The sequence below is a fragment of the Panthera tigris genome, chromosome F3 (genome assembly GCF_018350195.1).
Source record: "Panthera tigris isolate Pti1 chromosome F3, P.tigris_Pti1_mat1.1, whole genome shotgun sequence".
NCBI lineage: Eukaryota > Metazoa > Chordata > Mammalia > Carnivora > Felidae > Panthera > Panthera tigris.
In genome coordinates, this window is record NC_056678.1 from 41274271 (window position 1) to 41285178 (window position 10908).

At 39.9% G+C, this 10908-nt stretch overlaps 1 protein-coding gene across 4 annotated transcripts; it reads right to left on the bottom strand.

The window, feature by feature from the left end:
* Positions 1 to 1840: 1840 nt before the first annotated feature.
* Positions 1841 to 10343, bottom strand: UBE2T (ubiquitin conjugating enzyme E2 T). 4 transcript variants are annotated; one of them, XM_007086463.3, is made up of 8 exons: positions 10263 to 10343; positions 8246 to 8403; positions 6551 to 6723; positions 5912 to 5981; positions 4710 to 4815; positions 4493 to 4591; positions 4266 to 4349; positions 1841 to 2213 (listed from the first exon to the last, which is right to left on the bottom strand). In XM_007086463.3, the coding sequence occupies exons 3-8, from the start codon at positions 6657 to 6659 to the stop codon at positions 2088 to 2090; spliced, it is 594 nt and encodes a 197-aa protein (XP_007086525.1). In that variant the 5' UTR covers positions 6660 to 6723; positions 8246 to 8403; positions 10263 to 10343; the 3' UTR covers positions 1841 to 2087. The 4 variants fall into 4 exon arrangements, with proteins under 4 accessions (XP_007086525.1, XP_015394958.1, XP_015394959.1 ...); XM_015539472.2 differs by lacking the exon at positions 10263 to 10343 and adding an exon at positions 9960 to 10227; XM_015539473.2 differs by lacking the exon at positions 8246 to 8403 and having other exon boundaries at positions 5912 to 5972; positions 10263 to 10336.
* Between the last annotated feature and the right edge of the window lie 565 nt (positions 10344 to 10908).

The following is a 10908-nucleotide window of genomic DNA, read 5'->3' on the forward strand; positions in this document are numbered from 1 at the left end:
CATGCACATTCTCTTGCTGTCTCAAAATGAATAAACATTTAAAAAAATATTTTAAAAAGAGAACTGATTTTGAGAAATGTGTTAAAGAATTTTATAGAAGTTGGACATCTAAATAAATAAACAAACAAATAAATAAATAAGGCACCTGGGTGGCTCAGTCAGTTAAGTGGCTGACTTCGGCTCAGGTCATGATCTCACGGTTCATGGGTTCAAGCCCTGTGAAGAGCTCTGTGCTGACAGCTCGGAGCCTGGAGCCTGCTTCAGATTCGTATCTCCCTTTCTCTCTGTCCCTCCCCAGCTTGTGCTCTGTCTCTGTCTCTCTCTCTCAAAAATAAACATCAAATACATAAATAATGAATTCTATAGAAGTTGGAAATTGATGAAGTGGGGGATACAGAAGAAATTTATATTTTCAGCTTAGGCCATCATCTGCCATCAATGGATTATATAAATTCCCATTTCTTATCTTCTGGGTATTGAGTCCTACGTGTTTTGTGGCAGGCTGTGCTGAATGAAGGATACAAGGTAACTCAGAGGTGGATGAATGGAAATCGCCTATTCAGAAAGGCACGATTTTAAAGTTCATTTATTTATTTTGAGAGGGGCATGAGTGGGGAGGGGCAGAGAGAGAGGGAGAGAGATAATCCCAAGCAGGCTTTGCACTGTTAGCATGGAGCCCGATGCGGGTCTCAAACTCATGAACCTGAGACCATGACCTAAGCAGAAATCAAGAGTCAGATGCTCAGCCAACTGAGCCAACCAGGAGCCCCCAGAGATGCACTATTTTGTGTGGGTGGTGCCTGGCCTAGGTATAAAATCACTGAGATAAAACTGGTACACTGGGATATGGACAGGGACATTACAGTCTTTATTTTTCTAGGTAGACTCCTAGTATCTGTATTCCTCAGAAAGTCTTTCACTTGGCATGGGCAGCCTCTTTCCACTTCAACTGATTTCTGCTTTTTCAAATCTGTTTTCCCTGTCATCTAAATAGAATAACAAAATCCAAGTATATTATAAAATTGTGAGTGGGGGATTCAGGTTTGGCACCTATTTGTTCAGAGTAGTACTTGCCATGAAATGAAGCTAGGGACAGAAAATGACACAAAAATCCTTATTTAAATTTGTATGGTTATTTGGTTAATCTCATGTCAGAATTTTTCACCATTATATTTTAAAACACTAGCACAATACTTGGTACATAGCAGGTGTTCAATAATTTATTGAACAAATGAAAATTATACCCTAGTAATTCTGACCAGCTATAAAAATCACAAAAAGTTAAAGCTGCAAAAAAATTAACAAAAGGGTACATTACCTTATTCCCACATTGTATTAAAACTTCTAAAAATGGGGTGCCTGGGTGGCTCGGTCGGTTGGGCGTCCGACTTCGGCTCAGGTCATGATCAGGTCTGCATCGGGCTCTGTGCTGACAGCTCAGAGCCTGGAGCTGCTTCAGATTCTGTGTCTCCCTCTCTCTCTACCCCTCCCCTGCTCAAGCTCTGTCTCTGTCTCTCTCAAAAACAAATAAACATTAAAAAAAAAAAACAAAAAACCCTTCTAAAGATAAAATAAAACAAAATAAAACAAAACAAAATAAAATAAAATAAAATAAAATAAAATAAAATAAAATAAAAATCTGAAAACCCAGAATCCCTAAAGCTTAGTGGTAACTGAACTGTTTCCAATAGCTACTTTACATCTACGTCAAACATTCAGTGTCCTGAGTGATGTTGGAAAGTTGGCAAAATAAAAGAGAAAATTCCAAATATTTTAACATTCTTATTATATAGCTTTCTGGACAGTTTGCTTCCAGACACACATTCAGGATAAACACACATTCAACATTAGATGATTATTTATTTTTCAGGTTTAAAAGGTTTCAAAATACGTATGTACAAGCTAAATAAAACAAACTACCCTCAGAGCATCTATGTAGAGCAGAATATGTAAATACACAAGGTCTGTTTTAGACGATACAAAAAATGATAATGTCAACAAATACAAAGACAAACAGTCAAGAAAGGTAAGCAAATTAGAGCATCTTAGCAAAGAATATATTAACTAAGATAGACCAGGACGAACCCCTAAGCATCAGGGCAAAATTTCTTTTCTGTGCCTCCCAGCTGCCTGGCTTTCCTTTTCTGTGTTGTGTTGCATACTTCTGAGTCACCAGCCTCTGGCAGATCACCAGGCATCTCCTCCTTATCAGCCTAAAAAGGAGCAGATACGGTAAGATAGAAGGTTCACACTAAAACCAGGATGGAGAACAATGAAGTGCTGTAATATAATTTCCAAGTACTTCTTTGTTACCTCTTGTATATAATTTTCCCTCCAAAGGCATCCTCCTCAATCTTTTGTATATTTTAAATTTTTGTTTCTTTTCATAAGTAACTGCTACTTAACTCAATCTGAAGGATGTTATAACTCAGCAAGAAACAGAACGTGCAAATCTTTGTTTTCCTGCAATTTGTATTGTTAAAGGAGGAAGTTCTATCAATTTAAATCGGGGAAATTTTCCTTCTTCCATGAATGGTCCCATAAGAAATGTTAATTTTCCCCTCCCTCCTCTACCTCTCTCACTCCTTCCTGATTCCTGCAGTAGTCGCTTCTCAGCATTAAAAAAGAAAAAAGAATCTAAGTCATCTCTCATTTATCCATGCTACCCCCAAGAATATATATAAAAAAATTAACCCTTCAGTAAGTGGTGCTGGGAAAACTGGACAGCGACATGCAGAAGAATGAACCTGGACCGCTTTCTTACACCATAAACAAAAATAAACTCAAAATGGATGAAAGACCTAAATGTAAGACAGGAAGCCATCAAAATCCTCGAGGAGAAAGCAGGCAAAAACCTCTTTGATCTTGGCCACAGCAACTTCTTACTCAACACGTCTCCGGAGGCAAGGGAAACAAAAACAAAAATGAACTACTCGGACCCCATCAAAATAAAAAGCTTCTGCATAGCGAAGGAAACAATCAGCAAAACTAAAAGACAACCTACAGAATGGGAGAAGATATTTGCAAACGACATATCAGATAAAGGGTTAGTATCCAAAATCTATAAAGAACTTATCAAACTCGACACCCAAAAAACAAATAATCCAGTGAAGAAATGGGCAAAAGACATGAATAGACACTTCTCCAAAGAAGACATCCAGATGGCCAACTGACACATGAAAAAATGCTCAACATCACTCATCATCAGGGAAATACAAATCAAAACCACAATGAAATACCACCTTACACCTGTCAGAATGGCCAACATTAACAACTCAGGCAACAACAGATGTTGGCAAGGATGCAGAGAAAGAGGATCTCTTTTGCACTGTTAGTGGCAGTGCAAGCTGGTGCAGCCACTCTGGAAAACAGTATGGAGGGTCCTCAAAAAACTAAAACTAGAACTACCCTATGACCCAGCAATTGCACTACTAGGTATTTATCCAAGGGATACAGGTATGCTGTTTTGAAGGGACACATGCACCCCAATGTTTATAGCAGCACTATCAACAAAAGCCAAAGTATGGAAAGAGCCCAAATGTCCATCAATGGATGAATGGATAAAGAAGATATGGTATATATATACAATGGAGTATTACTCGGCAATCAAAAAGAATGAAATCTTGCCATTTGCAACTACGTGGATGGAACTGGAGGGTATTATGCTAAGTGAAATTAGTCAGAGAAAGACAAATATCATATGACTTCACTCATATGAAGACTTTAAGAGACAAAACAGATGAACATAAGGGAAGGGAAACAAAAATAATATAAAAACAAGGAGGGGGACAAAACAAGAGACTCATAAATATGGAGAACAGACAGAGGGTTCCTGGAGGGGGTGTGGGGGGGATGGGCTAAAGGGGTAAGGGGCACTAAGGAATCTACTCCTGAAATCATTGTTGCACTATATGCTAATTTGGATGTAAATTAAAAAAAAATAAATTGAAAAGTATATATATATATATATATATATATATATATATATATATATATACACACACAAAATTAACCAGATGCTGCCTACCCTCTAGTGTTGTCAATAGATGACAACTATTAAGGAAAAATGTACTTTTTGTTTGAACTACTAGCCTGTTTTGCTGAATAAGTATTTAGAAAGTTGCAATAGGAGAAAAAGATCAATTAGCTACTCTAGAGTACAGTACAAATTTAGCAAAGTTCATAAACATGTATACATTTATAAACAGATACACTTTTAATGGGCTAACAACAGGAGCAAAATCAGAACTGTACAATCATCATACCTTCTCTTTCTGTCTTGCATGCTTCTCTGTCCACTGCCTGGCATTCTTGAGGAAGACTGGCTTATTATATTTAAATTCGGAGGACTGAGACAAAATCAAAGAAGAGTCAGTGGAAAGAAAAATGATTTGTAGTGGTTCAGCGGCAGCTGCCACAGCTATCCTCACAAATGAAGTCGGAGGTATAAAGAAAGTAGGATATGGGCCGCAGAGGAAAAGAAGATACTTACTATGTCTGCCATGAGTGGGTCATCAGGGTTGGGTTCGGACATGAGCAACTGAATAGAAGTCAACACGGTTGCAATGTTGAGAGATGGTCTCCAGGCACCCTATACACAGACAAACAGGCAGATACTTGTGTATTACTAAAAATGTTATACTCTAATTCAAGTTATATAGAGGAGAACCACAGACGGCTATACAGTCCACCCTTTACCCAGCACTCACTTTTGGTGGCAATTTGAGAACATCTAGACAAATCCGTCCAGCAGAATCAATGTTTGGATGATAGATTGGAGTAAGAAATCGGATCTGAGGGGGTTCAAACGGATACCTTTGAAAGCATAGGACAATAGAGAATTTTTATTAAAATATTGCTTCTTACTGTATTATAAAGTTTCCTGATGACTAATCAGGAAGACAGCCTTTGACAGGCAAAACTTTTCTCTCCTCAAGTTTTTATTATGAAAACTTACAAAAGTTGAAATAATAGCATTAAAAACACTCATATACCCACCACCTAGATCAAGCCACTTCACCCTCTAAATACTTCATCATGTGTCTCCCAAGAATAAGGTCATTCTCCTATATAACTGCAGTGCTACCAGTATACCTAAGAAAAAATTAAAAATTTATTCTCCAATATCATCTACTATTCAGATATCCTCAATTGCTCCCCAGTCTTTTTTTTTTTTTACATATGGTTTTTTGAAAAACAGGATGCAATTAAGATTTATACATTGCCATTTGGTTATTATGCCTTTTTACTGAGACACAAACCTTGGAAAATTCCCAGTCTATTTTCAGAACTGATCTATCACATGATTATTATGCAACTTCTCTCAGGACTTTAACAAGTTTGGCCAGGATCTGACCTAGTGAATAGACATCTACATAACAGACATTCATTTCTTTCCTTCCTCATTCTGCACAAATCTGCAACTGCAACTCACCCGATGAGAACCTTGAAGGAGATCTGAATTAAAAGGGGCCTTAACATAGAAACAGAAAGTAGAATGGTGGTTGCCAGGTGCTGGGGGAAGAGAGGACTGGCAAGTTACTGATGAATGGGTATGGAATTTCAGTCTGGGAAAATGACAAAGTTCTGGAGAAGAAGAATGGTGATAGGTGCATAACAATGTGAATGTATTTAATGCCACCGTACCAAACACTTAAAAGTGGTTTAAATGATCAATTTTATGTTACGTACATTTTAGCACAATGAAAAAAAGAGGGGCCTTAGATGTGATCTAACCCATTTTGAGAGAAGGAATTTGAACTCCGGAGAGATAACTTGCCCAAGGTCACATTAAATCCTAAGACTAGGATTAAAACCTAGGACCTTTAACTCCTACATTTAACACTCTACTACATTACTCTATCTTCCAATAACTGTGCTTTAGTAAGCTTAGAATCTAATTCATACTAACCTCTCAGGAATGATAACTTCCAGCTTGAAAACACCTTTTTCATAAGGTGTGTCAGCCGCACCTAATATTTCTTAAAAGAAAAAAACCTAGTTAAAAGGTAATTGGATGATTCAAATGACCACACCATACAGACCTAATAAAATTGACGGTCCTAAAGAAAAGCTAGGTCTAGGACAGTAATTCTCTTTCAGGGCTTTAATAAGCTTGCATGCAAGACACCAATGTACCCATGTACTTTGTTTCATGGTGTCAAACAAAGGAGAGATGGAAGATCAAAACAGAAGTTGGACAATACTGACCATAGATCAAATACAAGCTGCAGATTTGTTTTGTATGGACTGCAGTATTCTAATCATTTATGTTTCCTGTCTGGCCTCACAGATATTTGAGATGGCGACCTTTGGTCTAAACACTGCTTCAGAGCTGGTGCCCAAATCCTGGCTACAAGTCAGCAAAAGGTGTAATAAAAGACCAAAGAAGCAATGTCAAGCAAATCTTTTTATACATGTAAACAAATTAGGGTTAGAAAGGTGGCAGGGCACTTTGACCTTGCCATTGGTCTCTACTTTAGAGTATACAAATGTTCAGATTTCAGCACAATCTTCAGCAGGGTCATCATAGGCAACACATGATACGTACGAGCTCGCAGATCATCCATTTGGTCCTTATCTTGCCAGCAAGTGATGCCCGGGGGTGGCTCTGTGGCTAACAACTTCAGCTCCCTCTTCAGACGGGAAGCTCTCTGCATGGTCCCCAGGCAGAAGGAACCACACACAGTTCACTGCACCACCCTAGGAGCTGGCTGAGATTCACTAGGGAGAAAAGGGGCAACCATGAAATAGTCAGCAATAGTGACTGGGGTTTTTAGCACATGGCTTCAATATAGTAAAAAACAAATTCTTCATATCAATCCCCATTCTGAGAAGGGAATCTATGCTTTTTCTATTTCCTTCTTGTTATCTATTCAAGCAAGTAAATTTTAAAAATAAAGTGTAAATAATGAAAAAAGTTCTACAAACAACAAACACACTACAAGTTTTCAATTAATGTCTGTTTCCGTTGACAAATTATAAACTCATGAGGTAGAGCCTGGGTCTAATTTTACCCCCCACCGCCCCCTCAGCATGCCTGGCATAGAAAAGGATTGACAAATATTAGCTGCGGGAGGAAGTCCATATAAGCTTTGTGAGGAAAGCAATGAATGAATGATATGGAGGTAGTCTCACTCTGAGATATTTACAAGCCAAGGCTTAAATGTCTGTTTTCTCCATGTACCTTGGATTCCACATCCTTACTGTTCTTTAGTATTTCCAATCTCCTTCCCATCAACATTCACATATGCTCAAAATCTCTCTCACCTAAAACAAACACCCACATCCACACCCACTCAACACCCTTCCTAACTCTACTTCTCCCTTTAGCTACTATTCAAAGGACATGGATCTTTTGATAGAGGAGTTACATATCCCATCTGCCAGTTTGTCTTTTGACAAACTTTTGATGTCTTTGAACCGACGCACAACTATGAACTCTAACATAATCGATTTTAAAACCTTTTCCTTTACACGGATACTTTTGTGTATTAAAATTTTCCCTAACCCCAAACTTAGCTATTTGTCTACATATTCTTCTAAATGTGTTACAGTTTAAGTCTTTAATCCAGTGGGAATCACTTTTTGGGTATACTGTGAGGTAGAGGCCCAATTTTGGATTTCTTCCTCCATAGCAATAACCAATCGTCTTAGTCCCTTTTATTGGAAAGTCCATCCTTTCCCTGCTGATATGGTCATAAATTAAATTTCCATATATGGGTAGATCTGTTTTGGGATTCTTCAATTTGTTCCACTGGTCAATTGGATTATCTTTGAGCCAATACCTATTTTAATTACTATAACTTATTAATAGGACTTGATATATATAAGTTGAGTTCCTCCACCTTGTTCTTTTTCTTCAGGAATGTCTTGATTACTCTTGATCCTCTGCTCTTCCATATGAAGTTTGAGAATTACCTCATAAAAGTCCACAAATACATACACCTCAGGATCTGGTTCTCAGTTTTATAAACTAAAAACTCAACTTGGCAGTAAACCTAGATTTAGTAGGGCTTAGATGTACTAATTTGTTCCAGGCTCACTCACAAAGGCTTAAACATTAAAAGGTCAATTAATTAATGTGTACAACTACAGTAAAATCTTTAATTTTGATCCCGCACAGTCTCTCAAGTTATTTCTACTTGGAAAACTAATTATAATCAGAAGATTACCTGGTGGGCACAGATTGTAAACTGAATGGTTGTTATTTATGATAATCATAAATTTAGATTGAGGCACCTACCTCAATCACAGGGATGTTTAAAGGAGAGTAAATTTGTGTATTGGTTAGGTAAAGACACTCTCCTGCACTGTGTTGCAGATAAATGGGTCCTTTGGGTCTTTCTTTTCTAATCTTCAGGTTTGCTGCTCCTCCACAATTAACAAACTCTTCCGGAAATACTTAAATAAGATTAATAATATTACAAGTGAATTAAATCATTAAATATAATTATACTACAACAACCTTTCATATAAAGTATTCTTTAAAAATTTTTGTTTTTATTTGAGAGAGAGAGAGAGAGAGAGAGAGAGAGAGAGAGAGAAGGAGAGGGAGAGAGGGCAAGGTGGGGAGGGGTAGAGAGAGAGAAGGAGACACAGAATCTGAAGCAGGCGCTTAAACGACTGAGCCACCCAGGTGCCCCTAAATTATTCCTTAAAGTACTTCCAAATTTCCTTAGCCACACCCATTACGAGTATCATCTTTTGCTCCGATCCTGGAGCCTGCTTCAGATTCTTTGTCTCCCTCTCTCTCTGCCCCTCCCCTGCTCATGCTCTGTCTCTCTCTGTCTCAAAAACAAATAAGAACGGGGCGCCTGGGTGGCTCGGTCGGTTAAGTGGCTGACTTCGGCTCAGGTCATGATCTCACGGTCTGTGAGTTCGAGCCCCGCATCGGGCTCTGTGCTGACAGCTCAGAGCCCGGAGCCCGTTTCAGATTCTGTGTCTCCCTCTCTCTCTGACCCTCCCCTGTTCATGCTCTGTCTCTCTCTGTCTCAAAAATAAATAAATGTTAAAAAAAAAAAAACAAATAAGAACGTTAAAAAAAGAACTATTATAAGAGTATCGTCTTTTGGAGGCAGTTATTTTACTAGATAATTAACCTCACCTTTCATATACAGATCCTTACTACTTTTCTCAGTAAGCAGATACTGAAAAAGCAAGGACAGTAAGAATCCACAAGTAACAGGGTGTAGTTTTATATAAAATGAGAACCCAGGGGAAAGGCATGGTAAAGGGATTAGAATACGGTGAGAACAAGCCAGACAATTTCTCTAAAGAAATTTCTCTGGTTGCCTCAACCAGACCCCAGTCTCACCATATTAACACAAATTGGTGTATGGCACTCCTTGGCTCAAAAGCCATCAATTACTGCCTATTTTCTGGGCACAAAGATTCTTTACAATCAAACCCCAACGCCTATTTCCAACTCCATTTCCAGTAACTACTCTCCACAAACTTGTGCTTCAGCCACACCGATTTCTTGCTGCCCACAAGAGTCTCATTCTTTCATACCTACAGACATATACACATTAAATGATCACTTCTTGCCCTTCTCTAATAATGCATCCCAATCCTCTACTCCTTTCAAAGGTCACCCTCTCTGCTTCCACACCAACTTGCATCGTGAGTGGTAATTCATCTCTGACAGCCTCTCCTCCTAGGGCAAAATGCCTTGAGGGCAGGTCTAGTCTATCTATGTAAGTTTTTCTCCTTTCTTTTAAAAAATTTTTTGAATCACGGGCGCCCGGGGGGCTCAGTCGGTTAAGCGCCCGACTTCGGCTCAGGGCAAGATCTCCCAGTTCGTGGGTTCGAGCCCCGCATCGGGCTCTATGCTGACAGCTCGGAGCCTGGAGCCTGCGACGATTCTGTGTCTCCCTCTCTCTCTCTCTCTCCCTCTCAAAAATAAACAAACATTAAAAGAAATTAAAACAAATTTTTTTTTAATCTACAATGCCTACCAGTATGCAGCCCTGTAATAAGTTTCAGTAGCTAATGAAGGAAACGTGAACTTTGGACCAGATGGTGAAGAAGGCAGAACCGCCTGTGCGTGGCCCCGAGGCATACTTCTCCCAGGGGCACACTTCCTGCTGCGCTCGGGGAGCTCGGGCCACCAAAGGGCTGCAGAGATTCTACAAAGCCTCCGCTTTTCCCAGCTTCTCCCTTCGGAAGAGTGGAAACAGGACTCCTTTCCACCTAGCACCGCAGGGACCAACGCTGGCATGCGTCTTCACCACCTCGCAACCAGAAAACTCCCCTCTTACCTGGGCGAACTCAACTCGCAACTCCGCAGCGCTCAAAGCAGCTGCTCCCCGCCCCTGCGCAAGCCCAGAAGTTCGGTGCGGCTCCGCCTCCCTTCCCTAGGGGCTTGCGATTGGCCCGCAGCAATGCCCGGGGGAGGAGCGCAGCGCCCTATTGGCTAGCGCTCTGACCTGACTTCCGCTCGCGCCGCTTTCAAATCGGAGCGCGCTTCCGACGCCACCCGTCCATCTCTTACGCGAAGCTGTCGTTCAGGGCTGAGACGCTCGTAGGTTCTGCCCGGCTGCACCAACTGGTGTGGCCTGTGCGGTGACAAGTTCTGTTATGAAGTCAGCTCTCTGTCAGAGCAGGCAAGAAGTTGGAAATCGCCTCATAGGAGGAACAATGAAGGGAACCGGAAATATTTGAACTGGAGAAGGGAATGCGTGATACGTCTCTTCATTTAAGTGTTCTTTCACATGGAAAATTCTGCTTCAGAGGACACATCAAAGACCAATGGATGAAAGCTAAAGCGATGCAGAATTTAGCTCAATGAAGCACTGTAGCAATTAGAACCTTGAAGAACAGAACAGGTAAACTTGAGAGGTAGTGAATTCCTTCATCAGTGGAAGGGTTCAAGTGGAAGTTAATTAGGGATAGTGCAAAAGGGAT

Coding starts and splice junctions, on each gene's coding strand:
- UBE2T (XM_007086463.3), bottom strand. CDS start 6,659: ATGCAGAGAGCTTCCCGTCTGAAGAGGGAGCTGAAGTTGTTAGCCACA. Junction 4,592..4,709: donor TTCTCAAATTGCCACCAAAA/GTGAGTGCTGGG, acceptor GTCTGTGTATAG/GGTGCCTGGAGACCATCTCT. Junction 4,350..4,492: donor ACCCACTCATGGCAGACATA/GTAAGTATCTTC, acceptor ATTTTGTCTCAG/TCCTCCGAATTTAAATATAA.